This window comes from Poecilia reticulata, chromosome 16, assembly GCF_904066995.2.
Source record: "Poecilia reticulata chromosome 16, P_reticulata-male-v2, whole genome shotgun sequence".
Classification (NCBI taxonomy): Eukaryota; Metazoa; Chordata; class Actinopteri; order Cyprinodontiformes; family Poeciliidae; genus Poecilia; species Poecilia reticulata.
In genome coordinates this window covers 4,157,984-4,177,492 of record NC_088845.1, presented here as the reverse complement: position 1 = coordinate 4,177,492, position 19,509 = coordinate 4,157,984, and the positions used below count along the sequence as shown (strand labels likewise).

General features: G+C 34.7%; 1 protein-coding gene and 1 pseudogene across 2 annotated transcripts; both read right to left on the bottom strand.

Annotated features, from left to right (window-relative positions):
* Window positions 1-302: 302 nt before the first annotated feature.
* LOC145547649 (uncharacterized) lies at window positions 303-3,251 on the bottom strand (annotated as a pseudogene). The gene is made up of 7 exons (XR_014083945.1): window positions 2,554-3,251; window positions 2,300-2,368; window positions 2,105-2,191; window positions 1,428-1,661; window positions 1,171-1,334; window positions 945-1,057; window positions 303-868 (listed from the first exon to the last, which is right to left on the bottom strand). The product of XR_014083945.1 is annotated as an uncharacterized LOC145547649 (transcript).
* Window positions 3,252-9,322: 6,071 nt separating this feature from the next.
* Window positions 9,323-16,240, bottom strand: LOC103477722 (uncharacterized). The gene is made up of 7 exons (XM_081597333.1): window positions 16,094-16,240; window positions 14,254-14,328; window positions 10,960-11,119; window positions 10,390-10,895; window positions 10,127-10,290; window positions 9,895-10,013; window positions 9,323-9,819 (listed from the first exon to the last, which is right to left on the bottom strand). Exons 1-7 carry the CDS (start codon window positions 16,152-16,154, stop codon window positions 9,690-9,692), a joined length of 1,215 nt encoding a protein of 404 aa, XP_081453459.1. The 5' UTR covers window positions 16,155-16,240; the 3' UTR covers window positions 9,323-9,689.
* Window positions 16,241-19,509: the final 3,269 nt, after the last annotated feature.

The window sequence follows — 19,509 nt, the reverse complement described above, 5'->3', positions numbered from 1 at the left end:
GTAACCGGCAGGAAGTTACCTGAAAAAATAAGAGAGAAGCTGTTTTCTACAAAATTTAAGTTTTAATCTTTTTATCTTTGTCTTGATATTTTCATGGTTTCCTATTCTCCCTGTAAAAAGTTAGAACAATAAAAACAATGTATGAGGAAAATGAGTAGAAACAAAAAGAAATAAAACAAGATATAAGTTATTTCCTCCATATGTAAGAATATAAGAACATAAAATGATCACAATGACTTTATTTTCTTGACAGAAACAAGAATTTCATGAATGTTCAGAAATATCTCATCAGAGGATAAAAACATGTTGGTTTAGTTTGAGGAGCAGAAATTATCTTAAAAAGACAAATGTGTGAAAATGTAGGCAAATTTATTGAAACAAATTTTTTTTTATTAAGAACAACAATGTTAAAAAAATCTCATGTATCAAAACATTTAACATGATAAATCACTGAACATAAAAAATAGAAAAGAAAATCTATATCATGGTCATTTTGGAAGGAAAGATGCAGGACTTGAACAAAAATCTTTGAGTGTGAAAAATGACCTGCAGAAAAGCAGAATTATATCTGTCTTCAGGCTCTTTTTAATTAATCTAAATATGTAATTAGGCACAGAAACAAATTGGAGAATACCATAAAATACCATAAAACACTGACATTTCACCTGACATAACAGTTATAATATATTTTCATTACCAGGTTTTCCAAATAACCTTTAGAAGTCTGAATATTTCATTTTAAACAGATAAAGCCTTCTTCTCACAGATCCAGGCGTTCTTGTCAGTACATCTCACTGACTTCCAGTCTCGGTTCTGGAGAGAAGTTACACATTGACCATCAGTTGCAGGCTGCTGCTGTATCCAGGTTCTAAGGGAAACCATCAGTTAGATCAAGGCTAATAGATTTATTTTATACAAAGTTTAAAAGATAATGTGTCTCTCACTGATTGGTCAGATCACTTCCATCGATCCATTTCCATCTCCCTCCTTCTGCTCCGAGACCAATCCAGTATCCATTAATGTTGCTGTTAACCCAACTTTTATCTTTAAGAAACGTCTGTGAACAATATAGATAAAATGATTATATATTTATTTCACATAAATGACCAGCAGTTTGTGTTAAACATGTATTTGTAATTTGTACAATAAGTTTTCCAGCTCTGTCTTTACCTTTTCTACTTCATTACCAACAACAGCCAGATCTGAACTCTTTCCTCTGCAAGTTTCTCGTGCTTCTTCTCAGGTTTTCTGATTCTTAGGTTCAGCATCATTAACTGTATAGCAGCTGGACTGAGACTGAAGCCAATCTTTCTGACAAGAATTACACTGTCTGTCTGAAACAGCAGAGATTAATGAATAAACATTTGGACTGACAAATATAAATATTATCAGAGCTAATATTTTACCACAAAGAGATCTGAACATACTTCTGTCTTTGCGACAGTATTCATCAAGGCTCCACTGAGCTCGACTGACGTTCTGCTCATTCCAGGTTTCCTTCATGCTTTCTATTTGCTCTGTGAGGTTTTTCTTCTCTGTCTGCAGCTCCTGGTTTATCTTTTTAACCTGATCAAATTCTGTTGACAGGTTTTGAATTTTCTCAATCAAAGCTGCTTCGTTGGTCTTCATCTGATTCAGCTCATAGTCAACACTAATGTGAACTGAGACAATGATAAGAAAAACATTAATGCTGATGATGTGCTTCATTATTATTCATTACATTTTTGCACTTGTTGATATAATAAACCTTGAGCTGCTCACATACTTTTCAACTGTAAGAGGAGTAAAACAATCTGTAGTGAATTATTTATTTAATATTCTACAAACTGTAGCTCAAATTGAAATCTGAAAAATATATGAACTCATTTTTCATGTCATAAGCAAAGCTGTTTTCTACAAAACAAATCAAAAATAAAAATCTAATGTTATACTACTCAGAGTGCAGAAAATTAATACCATCAAAGTAAAAATGTCATCTGACGAGTGTTTAAAAGGTTTGTTGAAATGAATATTACCTGAGAGCTTTGGTCAAATGTAATCTAAGTAACAAGAAGCTAATAAACAAGTCTAAATGTTTTAATGTGGCCTTTTGAAAGATACTCACAGTGGATATGAAGTGGGATAACTACCAGCAGAATCATCCAATAAGCTGCTAGTTGGAAAAGCTGAGAGATGGAAGAAAACTTGTGACCTGATGGAAAGAATTTAAGTAGTTTTAGTATCTGGACAAAATGTAACAGTAACTCTGAATGTATTTTCTAAGTTTATTGTTGTTGGTTTCAAGTTTAAAATATTATACCTGGAGTTGCTCTCATGTTCTCTTCAGCGCCTGCAATCTCATTAACATAGTCAGCTTCTTCAATTTCCTCTGAAGTGAACAAAAATAAAAAAACAAATGTTTCTACAAACTGCAGGTTATTTTCAACAGAGCAGAAATTTTTACTTTCATTATTCTGGTTTTAACTCAACTTATTCTTTTGTTGGCTGTTTAAATAAAATACATAACTGTTATTCTACCTGCAGATAAAGAAGCATTCAAGTTATCATACTTACCATCCAGACTTTGTGCTTTTCTGTTCATCTTGTAAAAGTCTCAACACCACATAAAGGTTGAAGGGGAACTGAGAACAAAAAGTTGACTTTATATGTGCTCTCTAGTTCTGCTTTTATGATGTGTTGAAATTCTTTGGTGTCCAAACTGCTGTCACTGAACTGCAGTTCAATGTTTCTATCCTAAATAAATCATATTCTGTTCAAACAACATAAAGAAACAAACAAGCTAAACTAAAAGTTGGATACTAGATGATATCCAACTCATGATGTGGTTTCTATATGCAACCTGAAGAAACTTAAACGTCTTCTTTAAAAACCAGGAAGTTTGTTGATAAATTCTGCTATAAATACCTGATAGCATTAGATGTGAGCTGCAGCTCACCTTTTAAATTGGCAGGACATATATTTCTATAATTTTCTAATTTCTTGATTATACTTCTAAAAGTATTTTAACCTACAACCTCATTTTCCTCAAATTTCTACATGATATGACCATGAATGACAAAATGTTTTCAACAAAGGTTTCAGTGACAAGTACATCTTTGAGTATTTTTTTTCCATTTTTCTCCACAGATCCTCTCAAGCTCAGTCAAGTTTAACTGAGCAGCTTTGGTAGGCAGATATTTTAAGGTTTGTCCAGAGATGGTCAGTTGGCTTTAAGTCTGACTTTGAGTCTACCGCTATAGAACGTTCATCAAGGTTTTGTCAGTAAGATTAAGTGCGGACAGTTCGACCTCTGATTGCCCAATTCAAGCATCAGAAAATTTGTCCCATAGCATGGTGCTGCCATCACCATATCATACAACAAAGGACGACGTGTCAACAGCGAACAAAAAGTGTCAGTCTGCAGCTCACCTCAGCTCTTATACTGAGCACCCTCTGGCGCTATTGGCTCACTTGCAATCACCCTGCCAGCAGGTGCAGCTTCCACCTTCTTCCTGCCACAATAGTATTTCTAAATTCTGGTGTCGTCCTCAGAGTAGTGATTATTTTCAGTGAAGGTTGGATCCACCCACAAAGCAACTTTAAAGCTTTAATTATTTCAATAGCTGCATAAATTATAAGAAACAATCAAGCTAAATAAAAAGTGTGATACTAGATGATATCACAGTCATGATGTGGTTTCTAAATGCAACCTGAAGAAACTTTAAAGTCTTTAGTTCTGAATGGACCGAGTAGAAACACAGAAGGTTTCCTGAAGGATCAGGAAGTAACAATGTGTGAATAATGTGTCTTTGCTTTGAACATCTGGTAGAGTTAAGAGTCTTTTGGAGTAAAAATATTTGTGGAATTCTCTAATTTTCTAGTAAGAATTTGTATCCAGGGAGTATTCACAGAACTTCACATTTTCCTTATTTTGCCTGGTCACAACTTTCTTTCAAAATGGATTAAAATGATTTCTCAGTCAAATTTCTAAACACAGCATTTATTAATGACAAATTAAAAAGGTTTATTTGAAATGTTTGCTTAGTAAAAAAGATGATGAAACTGTGGCCCTCATAGTGACACAGAGAAGCTCTCTGATGATGATAATCATGCAGTTCCTGTCGACATACAGTCAAAGAAATTCAAGGTCAGCACAGTCAAGGGTGCAAGATGTGATCCACTGACAGTGAGCGATAACCAATGAGTAATAGTGAACTGAAATCCTCTAACAGGGTTTTGCACTTATTCTAGCCACAAACCCAAACCTGCTGCAGCAGAAGAGCTAACGGTCACATTTAAAACCACAGAACTGGTGCACAGTTTGAAATTGTGGATATTTCAGTAGAACATGAACTCAGTGGAGAGACAACAGGAGCGCTGAGCTCTATAGTTTAGGTGCAACACTCTTCAAAATGTGAATGACTCTGAGAAACAGTATTGACAGCATCAGCACACTTTTCAGTCTTTACCTCATGGCCTAAGACGTTTCGTAGAATTATTACACACTTCAGGCACTCTGCCAGAAAACACACAACTAAGACAGACCCTGTCTTAGTTGTGTCAGTGTTGCAATCAGATTATGCAAGTATTAACTTAACCACAAGTTGCAACTTCAAGTTCAACTTCAACAAGTGTCTCACTTGCAAAACTGAAGTGCCTCCTGCAGGACAGCCATCTTGTCTTTTTTTTTTTTTAAGATCTGTGATAGATACAGTAACATGCACAAATACAAAAAATACTGTCTATTGGCCATGCATGCACAAAGTCAAACTGATCACAGTTTTGCAAACCAGAAACCACTTGATGTATATGCATGTCATTTCTGATTACATACATTTACATACTCATAAATATACACAGTTTCATGTTCATGCATGTACGGATGTTGCGTCTCTATGATCTAAGTGTCCGCCACAGAAAAGGAAAGGACAGGGAACGTCTTGGTCGAGGGCTCAGTTCGCATACAAAAACCCAGAGATGGAAGGGTTGGAGTGTGTGTCAGTGCTGGAACATGTTGCAATGACTGAAGGAGCTACAGTATAGTAAGCTGGAAGCATAAACAAAGAAGGAACTGCACATTTTGCAGAACATAATATACCAGAGCTGGCCTGAGAACAAGAAATATTCATTTTGTCAATTAGCCATATTGGCTCTCAAGAAGCCAGCAAACAACTTGTGATGCAGTTCTCCATGTAGTAGCACCACCTGCTATGAGGAAGCACAAGTTAGAGCTCATGTATGAGTCCCTTTTGGGAATTGTGGAAAAAATTGTAAAAACATCATACAGTACAGGGAAGAGTTATGAGCACATATCCTTTTGATAAAAATGTATTTTAGCGCATAACAGCCAAGCAACATAATTATTAACTATTAACACAATTTTATTTCTCTACACCTTCATCTAAATTTAGATCTATACACATTTTGTGTTGATTTTACATTGAATCAAAGTAAAAAAAAAATTCTAAACTATTAAATATCCTTAGGAGTCAATGATCATAATTAAGCTACCCAATTTCATGTGTTTTCTAGGAAACCCAACAAAACAAAAAAAATTACATTAGTACAGTGAAGGTATAGATAAGTGTCCGTTCAAAACCCAACAAGAAAGCGCAGATTTTCCATCTGGAAAGTAGGTAAAGCGTAGAAGTAGGAACACTGATCGCCTGTCTGCTCAGGAGGGTTTGTTACCTCCTGTCATAAAAGTATAAATCTTCACTCTCTGCTTCGGTCACTCGACAGTGGACCAGCAATAGTTCTTTGAGTGGAGAACCTTTCAGAAACATCCAAACTAGCTGTTGCTCTGGACGTTGTCCTCTTTGGTGTCAAAAGTTGAAGTACTTGATACTTGGTAGTACTTGGTAGAGTGAAGTTTTGCTGCTCACTCTGTTGTTCTGTTGTTTCAGATTTAAAGTCGTGATCTAGATGGACATTATAGACAGGTCGTCCTTCACAGTGGTTGATGTGGATTCATGTTGTTCCTTCCTTCTCGCCCCTCTCCCCCACTCGGTCTCGGCGTTGCTGCAGCCGAATCCTCCCCCGTCTCTTTCCTCCGGCTTCCTGTCAGTCCAACTGGTTCTGGTGCTGGATTTGGGGTGGGACCCTCCATGCATGGTTAGTAGCTTCAGAGTCTTAACATCCGTGGTGTTCATCTCCTCCTTTGGCCAGCTAATTATTTATTTATGTATTTATTTTTATTTCTAACAGACAGAAAAGACAATCAAGAAAGAAAAAAATAAAATAAAATAGAATAGAATGAAACAGACTAGAGAAATAAGAGGTAAAACAAATTATTATGCACAAGTGACATGCAAATTTTATATTTTCTGTTTGAAAAGGAGCAGGTAGAAGATGTAATATCTTATAATGTCCTGCCCCTTTCATACTTATCAATTTATAATCAATTAACTGTCAAAACATCAAAACGAGACAACTTGTTTCCATTTTACATGGCATTTAAAGATGTCCCATTATTTAAACAGTATATATCATCAATAGTATTTACAGACTTGAAAACAGTCATCTTATAGAACATATTTTGCAATAAGCTCCTTTTTAATCAGTTTTTTAAGCTGGTTTATATTTCTACTTTTTTGAACTCATCATTTAATAACAAGTAGTTTATAAAACAAAAGCTCTTTCGAAGTTACGCTTACCTGATTAGATACAAGACATTTACCGTTAGCAAATTTCGCTAAAGTAAAATTCTGAAGTTCACTTTGTGGCACTTGGTTACCAGTAAACACACTAATCCCTTAGCAACAAAAATTGCTATTGTTCAAAAAACATAGGATTTCTTCTGCTCTCCCTCAGATGTTTACTTTATGGAACTTTGTGGCACTTGGTTACCAGTAAACACACTCATCTTAGCAACAAAAATTGTTATTGTTCAAAAAACAGGATTTCTTCTACTCTCTTGAAATACCACTTTTTGACTCTCCGGAAGGCTGAGTTATAGTCGCGGTTGTAACAGTTCGCGTTTTTGAGCCAAGACAGCGGTATGGCGTTTATAGTTACAGTTTACATTGGAGCCACCTGGGAGAGCGGCGCGCGGGATCCGCACCGAGTTGCAAAGATCCAGAGATGCACGAGGCGCTGCGACACGCTGCGCATGCGGCGGCGTCAGCTCGTGCCGCTGCGTGTCCGCTTCAACGCGCACAATGAACCGAGCTCCGTGCTCATGATAAATTCAAACAAATTCAATCATTTCCATTGGCATGATTTATCACTTCTCTTTTTATTCATCTTTCTTTCTACAAAAAACTGCATGATAAAAGCTTTCTGGTTGGTGCTTTGGTCTCAGCTAAACCTTTTTTTGAAGGAAAATTTTATTTACAAAGACTTCAAAATTCATTTTATTTGTCGTTTTTGTTTATTTATTTTAGATACTTGAAATGTCTTCCAGTTGCAGTGTTAAATGTTCGTTATAATTTAAAGTTTACTGATCTTTCAGATTGTGTTCTTGCATTATAATTTTGCCATTACTAAATTATGTAATGGCAGGAACATTACTAAAAAATGGTCTAAAAGCAACAATATTGTTTATCAAAAATCTAAATGTGTTATTGTGACAGGTCTACACACATATAGTATATAGTGTAGTTAATTTATTGCCATGGATGGCATAGTTACTTTGAAAGAGTAATTTGATCACTCAATGAAAAATTCATCCATCAGCTAGAAATTTGCATCTGTTTTCCCTCCATCGTTTACGTTTGTGTCGCTGGTGTTACATATACATATACATACATGAAACGTATCTCCCCAAGAAAAAAGAAGAAAGCAACAATATGTGTTTTCTAAAACTAATCACAAATACGTAACTTGGATACGTAATTTTAATCTGATTATTGGATTGTAAATAGTAGCACATTAGATTACTCGTTACAAGGGCTCAGATTAGAGTAACACGTTGATGACACCATTGTTAGACATTTTTGCTCAAGCTATTTACGGATCTTTCAAGTTTCCGATATGTGTCCCCCCCAATGCTAAACTTGTTCCTACGCCCTTGATCTCAAACATGGTGATTGAGCAATATTTCCTCTTTTCTATTTTGTTCCACATAAAATATTTTCATTTTATTTTAACTAATCAACATAAACAGGAGTACTTTATACCCCTTTTCTCTGTGTGATTTAACCATCCTAGTTTGAGTTATTGTAGTTGACGGTAACGCCTGAACCAGTATTCTTATACAATAAAAAAATGCACAGTTTCAATTAATCAATAATAGAAATGTTCTTATTTACAAAATAAACATACCTTGTGCCTCTATCAAGGGGGCCGCTGATAACAGGATACTATCAAAAACTTTGCTGCAACTTGTCTTTCGTTCTTTCTATTGTTAAGCTGCTGTTCTATGATATACAGCGGAAGCTCTCTTATCAAAAATAAAAGCATCAAATCAAAAACCGGAAGTCAACCATATCTTATACAAAATAAAACTAACTAAATACAACAAATAAGGAGCTTAATTTGGGGTTATTTACAATCCAGCTCTTGATATTGGTTCTAAATAGACCCTGAGTAGACATACAAGTCTTCTTTAAAATCAGATTGATCATTTCTGCTTCCAACATCTGGTAACATGAGGTGTGACTTACATAGAGCTGCAATTAAACTGTATAGAATATTCAATCAGGCCTGGAATTATGATGTTTGATGAGTCAGCATTGTCTTGAAAAATAATTACTTCAGTCTGAGTTTCTGAGCACTCAGGGACAGGTTATCTTATCAAATGTCTCTGATCATTTAGCATTTAATGCTTCTTGTCTTTGTGTGCTTTATATCATCCAGGTAACAGATTACAGATCCATTTTCTGACAAAAATGCAAACTGACATTTTGACAGAAAATTAGAAGTTCTGAAAATGTGTGAATTCCACCCTAAAAGAAGAAAATCACATTTAAAATCTTCAATTTTAAGATGATTAGTAGCTGTTTTTGAAATTTCACTCAGTATTTACATTAAAATGTGTCATAAGAACAAACCATTGTGACACTGACAGTATAGGTGAGCCCTGGGAAGAAAAAGAAAAAAAAAAAGCTATGACCAAAAACAAACTATTTAAGTAGCGTTTTTTTTTTTTCTACCCAAATTCTAAAGAATAATAACTCAGAAGCATTTTCTATATAAAGAGCAAAAAATTAAAAATATAACTTAAGGTCTAAGTTCAACCTCTGATGTAAAAATAACATTATAAACTTGAGTGTGGGGGAATTAATTAGGGAACTGATCATGTTGTTTACTCTTGATTAGAGGTTCAAAATCTGAAGTTTCAGGAAAAACTGAAAATGAGTTAATATAAACACAATCATTTATTGAACAAGAGAAAGCCATGTTGATCATAGATCACTGATCATGTTTCATGTATCAAATCTGTTTATATTAAAGTGAACATAATAATGCACATAATAATGATGATCCTCTTTACAGTCCAGGAACAAAATCAGGTTTAGTGAGCAGGTTACAAGAAAACATGAAGCAGGGATCTAAAATACTAACATAAGTTCAAAACAGATGGGTCCATGAACTCTACCACTTAAGAGCTTACATTATTAAAATAACTACATGCCAACATTATATTACATTTGCTTTTATTCATATTATAATTAATAATACATCTATAGCATTCAGAAAGAAAATGTGAATAAAATTTTGATGTATTTTTTTTTCTAGGCTTTCCAAATAATCTTAACATTTTATGTTTAAACAGATAAAGCCTTCTTCTTACAGATCCAGCCGTTCCTGTCAGTACATCTCACTGATGTCCATTTTCGCTTCTGGAGAGAAGTTACACATTGACCATCAGTTGCAGGCTGCCTCTGTATCCAGGCTCTAAGGAAAAGCATCAGTTAAATCAAGGCTGATAGATTTATTTTATACAAAGGTAAGAAACAATGTGTCTCTCACTGATTGGTCAGATCACTTCCATCCATCCATTTCCATTTCCCTCCTTTAGCTCTGAGACCAATCCAGAATCCTTTCATTTCACCCTCGTCATCCTTCCAGCTATTGCTGTCAACAAACCTCTGTGGAAAATGAGACAAAAAAGGATCATATCTTTCCTTCATTTCTATGACCAACAGTTTGTGTTGAAAATATGTGTGTAATTCATATAAACAGTTTCCAGCTCTGTCTTTACCTTTTCTTCTTCATTACCAACAACAGGCAGATCTGAACTCTTTCCTCTGCAGTCTTCTCGTGCTTCTTCCCAGGTTTTCTGATCCCTACGTTCAGGATTATGAACTACATAGCAGCTGGACTGAGAGTGAATCCATTGTTTCGGACAAGATCTACACCTTCTCACTGAAACGATAGAGATCAGATAATAAATATTTATTTGATCTGGCCAACATAATTATAATTAAAGCTAATATACTATACTATAAGTAAGTCTCAACATACCGTTGTATTCTTTGGGACAGTATTCATCAATGATCTGTAGAGCTTGACTGAGTTTCTGCTCATTACAAGTTTTTATTTCTTCTGTGAGGGTTTTCATCTTTGTCTGCAAGTCGTGGTTTTTCATTTTAACCTGACTATTTTCTGCTGTCAGGTTGTTTTGTTGTTGTGTCAGGTTTTGAACCTGGATACTGAATTGTGAACTTTTGTTTTTGCAGCTTGTGAAGTTGTGAGCCAGGGCTTTGAAATCAGAACTGATTTTATTTTTGAAGTTTGTCACATTGTAAATTTCATCTAGCAGGAAAGTTTGGTTGTCTTTTAGTTGTTTCAGCTCAGGTTTATCATTCTTTTCAAGAGATACAACTGCAAAATATATACATGTTACAGATAGTGATAATATAGAATAAATACATAGACGGGAAATAAAAATATGTAGAGAACAAAACCGTATAACAAAAACAGAAACTTCTTTCAGTTTTAGATGCATTCTAATTTCCATTTCCATATGTCTTTAATTTAAATGTTACATATTATTCCATGATCTCCATGGAAGTAAACATCCAAACTTTCTATCCTGTCTCAGTCTTAAAAATGTTCTTTACATACTTACAGTAGACACTGACTCCAATGATGGCCATCACCAAAATCACACATAGACTCCCAAAACAATAAGCCAACTTCTGATACCAGCAACATCTTTGTGCTTCTTTGTCTGATAAAGGTCCTGCAGAGACTAAACAGAAAATATACAACAGACATTTTTATTTGGATTAAACTACAGCAAGATAAACCTGTTTTGATGTGCATCATTTAGTAAAGAAAGATGGTGGAGAAAAGACAGTTTTATTTTTAGATAGTGAGTCGTAAGCCTATGAAGCAAACATAGTTCACAGCTGAGAGGGACGATGGCTTGAGACGGGTTTGGAGTATTACAGGCAAAGTTGCCAAACTAAATCTAAACTGCTTCTTCAAATAGGATGACATTCACACAGTAATAAAATATCCTAAAAATGATATATATGCAGCTGAGGACAGCTTTATATTTCTGAAGACAAAGGCACAATCCTCTAAAAATGAAGATATGGTGTAAACAACTGCTAGACTGAAATAAGTTTAAAAAAACATACAACTTGGAGATCTGTTTATTAAAATAAAGGATGTACAAGAATAATAGCTTGAAAGCTAAAAATTAAGGCATTGGGCAAGGTTTAAAAGTTGTTTTGTTTTTCCAATAATTGTCTTATGCAAACATATAAAGACAAGTCCATCCTTGTGCATTTTACATCTTATTAACATCTTATTTTTGCAGTTCTTCTCTTGAAATATTTAACCTACTATAAATACATGCTCTTTAATCCTGACTCTGGTTTTCAACTCTTTTGCAGTAATGTTAGCTTGCATGCACTCGTTGTCCAGATATGGTTTTAATAATTTGTTACTGATTCATATATTTGATCAATCAAATCCTTGTAATCCAAATGAACACATTAAGTGAAAGAGTGAGTAGGAAACAGCACATCAACTGGTTTATACATTTTTCTAAAACATTTCAGATACATTCAGTCATTTGAACTATTCAAATGTAGTTTGAATGTAGTTCAAACTACATTTGAACTACATTTGAATTACAGTAGTTCAAACTACATTTGAACTACTGTATTTAAACTACATTTGAATGTAGCTCAAATGTAGTCATTTGAACTACATTCAAATGACTGAATGTAGTTTAAACATGGTTCAACATGGCTGAAATTCATCTGTGTCATAATTATGTAAATTTTCTTGGAATGAAACCATTTGTTATGTTTCAATACATACAATATAGAAGAAAAATATCTGAATACATGATCTTTAAATACTTCATTATCAGAAAAGGGACCCGGAAAATGTCATTCCTTAAACAGGTACAGCAGTCAAACAACTAAAGTCATGCTCCGAGATGTTTTAGATTCCTTGAGTCACGTTATGTTGCAGCAATCAGTAAGTATCACTCAGCAAAATCCCAACTTGTATGAAAACTTTTTATTGAGGATTATAACAAGTCTGTAAAAACTTGTGACCAAAAGAATCCTATGCTTAGAGTACTCCTGATAACTGCAGACTGACATACTAAATGTGGTAACACTGTTTACAGAACGATCCTAGATATCTGAATGCAGAAACAGTAACTATGACCATCTTTGAATATTTTTGGAGCTACTCCATCTTCAGTACATCTTTTCCACATTCAAAGTTGTATTTAGAGTCTTTGAGACATAATCAGACCTCTCAGGACAAATGTTAATGCCATATTCAGTGAAGCAGTCCTACGGTTCTGTTTTTGGAATTGGATCATTTAAACATTAGATATTAGATCATTTAAACAAAATATATGTATCTTGCTAGAAAAAATGTCTTCTGCGATCTACGTGTTTCATTTGTCTTTCTGAAAATAACCTCGGACTATCTTGTCTGCTGAAAACATTTCTGTTAGTGCAGGCCCTTCCTTATTTCTTCTGCGTAGGCGTCCATTCTATGAATTAATCATGAATGAGATCAGTGAGCTCAGTCTAAATGCTGCATAACTTCATGTTGATTTCAGTTCTCTCTTTACATGTTTTTTCTCTTCATAGACACCAGAGCAGGCAGGATTTGATACTGTGATTTTCTTTTGCTTCTGCTGTTGTTAAAATTCCTGCTGATCAACTTGTAACAGTTTACGGTGTGTCACAATTAATTTATTAACAGCACCGTTTTTACAGTGGTTCAACAGGTATTGGAATATTTTTGGTGAAAAGTGGAAAATATGCTTAGTTTCAGTTTAGTCATTGTTTTTTCTGCTGTTTATTTTGAACTGAAACTTGCACCTTTTACTGGTGATGTTAAAGTTAGCTGAGCCTGTCGGAGAAGAGTTTACACATGCAATGATTCTTTTTTATGATTTTTATTTTTTTCAATCGCTTACCATTTGTGTCAGATGTTTGTGGAGACGATTTGTTTGGTTTCTTCATTTTACTGTACAATAATTCTTCCTCTTTTTTAGCTAAAAAATTACAGCTCAAATGTCTATTTGTTTCACAATACATTGTTGAAAGCATTTAAATTCATTGTTTAATGGTCATATTTGCTTGAAAATGAAAGCATCTGTCAGTGTCTTTTCTTCCACCAGTATAACTTCAGACTGAGGAAAGTTAAAATATTAGCAAACTGACGTAGAGCTGATTGTTAGTGAAAAAGAGAAAATGTCTTTCACAGGAAATAAAGCAAGACATTTCTGATGTTGCACTTTCTCACAATTCAAGACACTAATATGCCAACTGAAACCTACACAGATGGTAAAAGTTGAAAGAATAAATAATTTTACATTCATGTTTAAAATAAAATAAACAAAAAGACACTTTGATATCTGTTTCTTTTGGCTGATAATAAGTATTCACAACCATCACGTCACGTTTGTGACGTGATGGGTTTTGGCAGTCAGATGCAATGCATTTCATGCATTTAATGGATGAAGTAGTGTTTAGACTAGGCCTGGCAACTTGGTTAATAACCCTGGTAAATTGGATTTCAGATCTGGCAGTTGAACTTCTTCCATATTTCATCTGTTCATGTGTTCACTCTATGGGTTAATGTTATAGCTTAGCTCAGATGAACTTCTAAATGTTGTGTAATGTCATGTTGGTTTACTGTTTGAGAAACAATAAAAAAAGGGGTTAGTCAAGTGTGTCAGTTTCCATGACAACAATAATCACTTCCTTTTTGATGAGAGTTCATCTGAACTGAAACTTGCAACATTTAAGAAATGTTAGAGCTAACTGAGTCTGTTGTAGTTGAGTTGATGCACACAAGATTTTATTGTTGCATTTACTTATTTTTTCATTTGCTTACCCTTTGTGACAGTCGTTTCCTGAGCTGCTTGTCTTGGCTTCACATCCTCATACACAACCTCTTCTTCTTTTTTAGCTGAAAAGGTTCAAATGTTTGTAACATAATTAATTTTGTAAATTAAATGAATTAATGAATTATACAAAGCATATCTCCAGACTGGGAGGCAAGTTAAAATATCAGCAAACTGACAGAGAGCTGATCTTTCATAAAAAAGGAAAAGTGTCTCAGTAAATAAAGAGAAAAACAATCTGATGCTGCACTTTATCACGTGCAGCACACAGAGTGAGAAGTCTTTGACCTTTCCTTTTTGCACAGCCTCTGATGAGACATGTCCAGTTTACAGTTACACTGATAGTTACATCCAGGTTTCATGTATCTGTAGGGTTTGTTGCTCAGTAAGTGAAGCATTCACACCCATCACATCCCAAACCCCACAGGGTGCTGCAACAGCTACCCACAGCTCTAGAAATGAGTGGATACGCACTGCGGTTTTTTTTATGAGAGTCTGAGTCAGATCTTGAACTTTCTGTGTTGCCAGGAATTGATCAAATTAAGCAAATTTCAGTTACCACGTTTGCATTTCCTCCTGTTCAATGAGTTTACTGGACAGGCCTCTGTTTGAAAAGCAAAAAAAAAAAAAAATCTGTTCTAAGACAAAAGTGAATACTGTATTTTCTGGACTATAGAGTGTACCATACAATAAGCTGCAGCTACACATTTGAAGAAAAAAATAAAATAAAACTGTAATACGTGCATATGTAAGCACGTACATATGTAAGCCGCACCAGGCTATAAGCTGCTCTCAGTTTTCCATAAGGACCCAGCAGAGGGCTGAGTCCTAATAAATCTGCTGGATTTATGAGGACACAGCCCTCCGTCTCCATAACCGAACCATGGTTCCGTTCACGCCGAGTTTACGTGCAGCGGCTCTATTTCCCTCCTGTACTGACAGATCGATACTCCTCAACTTAAAAACTGCATCGTATGAGTTTGAATAAATTTATCTGTCATGCCTGCTGCTAGCATGTGATTGTTCTAAATGAAAATTAGCGTTTTCTTCTTTGATTTCCAATTTTGACTTCCAATTATTCACTTCCTGCAATGTTGACATGCAGACAGTTGCTAATGGTTGCAGTGCAGACACCCAAGATGCCCCACTGTGATTCAGTCGTCACTCAGTTTTGTTTGTCTCAGTTTCTCTTACTTTACACTATTTCACAAAAGTTGTAAATATAGATAAGCTTAGGAAGAAAGTTATGCTTTTAATATTTCCTTAATTTTAAGGATTAACACATGAATGTCACTTTTATTTATCTTTCCCACTTTATGAGGAACGAGTCTCTGGGTCTCGTTAGGTCTATAATTAAATCTATAATTAAATTATAGATTCTATTTTTGTCCTTAAAACTTATAAGTTACAAAACATTTTTGTTATCTGATGATAATTGTTCATCCTTTTGTAAAAAAAAGAAATAGTCCAGTTACCCAATTCATAAAAAAGTGTTTTCCTAATGGATAAACCAACACTAAAAGCAAACGTTTATTTACACTTTTTCAACCATAATCAGCGTCTATCTAATAAGATTTCCTGCTCAGTTAAACATTTTTTTAGCACATTTTGTTAAAACATTAAATAGATTCTTAATTAAATGTTAGAAACAATTGCAATTTATTAAGTAGTTTTATCTACAAAGTTCCCAGAGAAACATCTTAGCCAAATATTTACTTGAGAATTTCTCAGTCAGCAGCATTAATCAACTACACTCACTACAGTGATCATAACCATAAACAGCAACATGTTAGTCAGAGGATTATTAAAAAACATAAACACAAAACGCACCTCTTGCCGATCTCTTGTTTTTGAAAACAACAGAAGCATACTGGACTTCGTTGTCGGCCATCTCGTCAGTCTTTCTGTTAAAGTTTTTTGTTAGGAAGAAGAGAGTAAATAATGTGCAAAAGAGCAGTATTTATCACAAGTAAACATTTCCTGTCACTCACAAGTCTCTTTAGAGCTCCCACAATTTTGAACTTCTGCTTTTTTAAGTCATTTGCATTAATCACTCATCTAGAAAACATTCAAACCATAAAGAGCTTTGGTATCCTGTAAAACATTCAGAATTCAGTGAATGCACTCACTACACAATTCACTATATTAAATTGTGATTCTGTATAATTACATTTTATCTTTTACAGTCTCAAAGGACAAAGAGTTACGCTGTTCTCCATTTTTACAAAGTTTCACACATAAAAGTCACACCATCCCACAGTGGGTTAAACAATGGCTGTTTTTTGTTGACCAAAACTTGATCTTTGACTCTAACTTAACACTGTCTACAAATTAATTATAGATTTTAAAAAATTATGCATTTTGTAGAAGGGCATATGTGTTTATGACAGATGTTTTCTCAAGTGATGAATCAGTGTGCATAGAAGAAAAATTTACTTGGAATGTTTAATGAGTGCGTTTCTTGTGAAAACAAGAAATGTTCTCCTCTTGAAAATTGTGCCAATGCAGAAAATATGTGTTAAAGAACAGAAATTACAGTGTGAAGCAGGAATTGTGCTTGTAGTTTAGCTGAATTTGTTCAGGGGATTAGTGAATGAGATGTGTAAGCAATCAAGAAAAACTGTGTAAATTCCCTTCTCACCCTCCGTGAGTGGACTCTTTCATCCTCTGAGCTCGGGTCCTCTACCAGAGGCTTGGGAGCTTGAGGGTTCTGTGCAGTATCTTGGCTGTGCCTAGAACTGCACATTTCTGGACTGAGATGTCTGATGTTGTTCCTGGGATCTGTTTTAGCCACTGCTCCAGTTTGGGGGTGACTGCCCCGAGGGCCCCGATGACCACAGGCACCACTGTGGTCTTCACCTTCCGGGCCTTTTCCAGTTCCTCTCTGAGGCCCTGGTATTTCTCCAGTTCATCATTCATATATATATATATATATATATATATATATATATATATATATATATATATATATATATATATATATGTATGTATGTATGTATGTATGTATGTATGTATGTATGTATGTATGTATGTATCTAATTCCCTCCTCACCCTCATTCATTGTTCTAATGATGTTAGAACTTCCTATATTAAAGAGAATAGTCCTTTAATGTCATTAATACAACAGAAATGTTCTCATACATCCATCACAAACACAAACTTAGTTTAGCTTTCAGTAATTCTACTACTTTTCACTCATGTTGAACTTTATGTATATCTAGTTTAAACACTACAAATGAACAAGTGTCAAGTAAGAAGACTATATTCACAATATACTTTAACTGGACAAAAAAAAAAGAAAAACTCTGATAGTTCATCTTTCCAGCAAATAAAGAAACATTTGGGTTCTCATATGTGCCAACCAGACTTTGTATTTTTCTTTCCATTTTATAAAAACTTCAACATCAGATGGAGGTTGAAGAGGAACTGTTAATGAGAACAGAGTGCTGTCTTTCTACATACTATATCTGCTTTTATGATGGGTTCAAAATCTTAACATCTTCTCAGAAACTTCTCAGCAGTTTCTTGCTCCTCGGAAACTGCTGAGGAGCAGAAACTGCTGAGAAGTTGCTGCTCCTCAGCATGAACTTCTCTAAATAAATCATTTTCTGTTGATGTCACACAAAAGAACAAACAAGTTGAACTTAAAAGAGTTAGATACTAGATAATAATCAACTCATGATATGGGTTCTTAATGGACCCTGAGGAAACCTAAAACTCTTCTTAAAAAAACAGGAAGTTGATGATTTCTGCTTTTAACATAATTAGGTGTGTCAACCATAGAGCTGCAGCTCAATGTTTGGATTTGTTGGACATGTGTTTTTGTAATTCACAAATTTTTTCGTAAGCTTTTCAAAACCTATAGTAGACCCAGAGAGATTTCACAACTTTTCACTTTTAGCACACTTTGTATAAATTCAGCCTTTTTTCAAACAGGGTTAAAACAAGACTGAACAATAAATCAAGAACAATATGTATTGTGATAGACATGTGATCAATATCAATGGATAATAGATGTGATAATTAAAACGGTATCCATTGAACGCTCCAGAACTGCACAGCACTCTGGGAAATGTAGGCAGAGGAAAGATTTTAACTGCTCAACCTCTCACAGCGAGCTGGGTGTGTGACATCAACTCACTCACTTTTTGGTTACTTAGCAACAACCTGATGAGTGACATGCAGCAGCAGTTTAAGTTTTCACCACACATAAAACAGGAAAGGTCATTCCACCAGTTTGGGAGTATTTGAGATATCTAAATACCTATCAAAGTCATTGGCAACTGATATCGATTGACATGAAAAACTCATATTGTGATACGTTTTTCAGCCATATTGTTATTTTTTTCTATACACAATAACCCTTAACAACAAAGTGAGAATTTTTTTTTTTGTAATGTTTGCAAATTTGTAAAAAAAATCATATGTACATAAGTATTCACATTGTGAATATTGTGTTGAAACCGTTTTGGTAATAAGGACACCCTTGAGTTTTCTTGTAGGACATTAGATTTTTCTATGCAGTTTCCCTAAACTCAGTCAGAGTTGATCAGCAGTATAGGTAGGCTGATGTTTTTTGGGTTTTTCCCGAGATGTTCAGTTGGCTTTTGAGTTTCACTTTGAGCATGTCACCATAGGGCCTTGAAGTACTCCTTAATCACCATTGGATGCATAAATGTCTCAAAAATGACCCAGTGGGGTTGTTTTCCCTCTGTATCTTTTTAAGAAAAAGTTGTCTTTTCGCATTCCAAATGTCCCTCCCTCAAAAAATGGGTTAAACGATGATTCTCTTTGTAGTCCAGGAACAACATCAGGCCTAGAGAAGCTCCAGTGAGCAGGTTAAAAGAAAACATGAAGCAGAGAGTCAACCGTCACTGTCATTACAGACATCAGTTTTATTCACAATGATGTTAAAATGAGCACATACATCTGAACATTTAACAAGATACATCACCTCAACGTTTAGAATTATGAAATTATTATTTCGCCATCCTGGCCTTTTCAAACAGTAATGCAGCACCCCCTGCTGGTCAGAAATCAACACTGCAAAATAAAATACCTTCAGAAACAGGAAACATATCAGTCCTCAGCCTCTTTTTTAAGAATCTGACATAAACAGACAATAATTAGTCCTACAACAGAAAGAAAGCTATATTAAGTGAAGAGAATGTGCTGATGTTTCTAATCTGTTTACTTTAAATGAAAGTAATAATGATGATCCTCTGTGTAGTGCAGGAACAATGTCA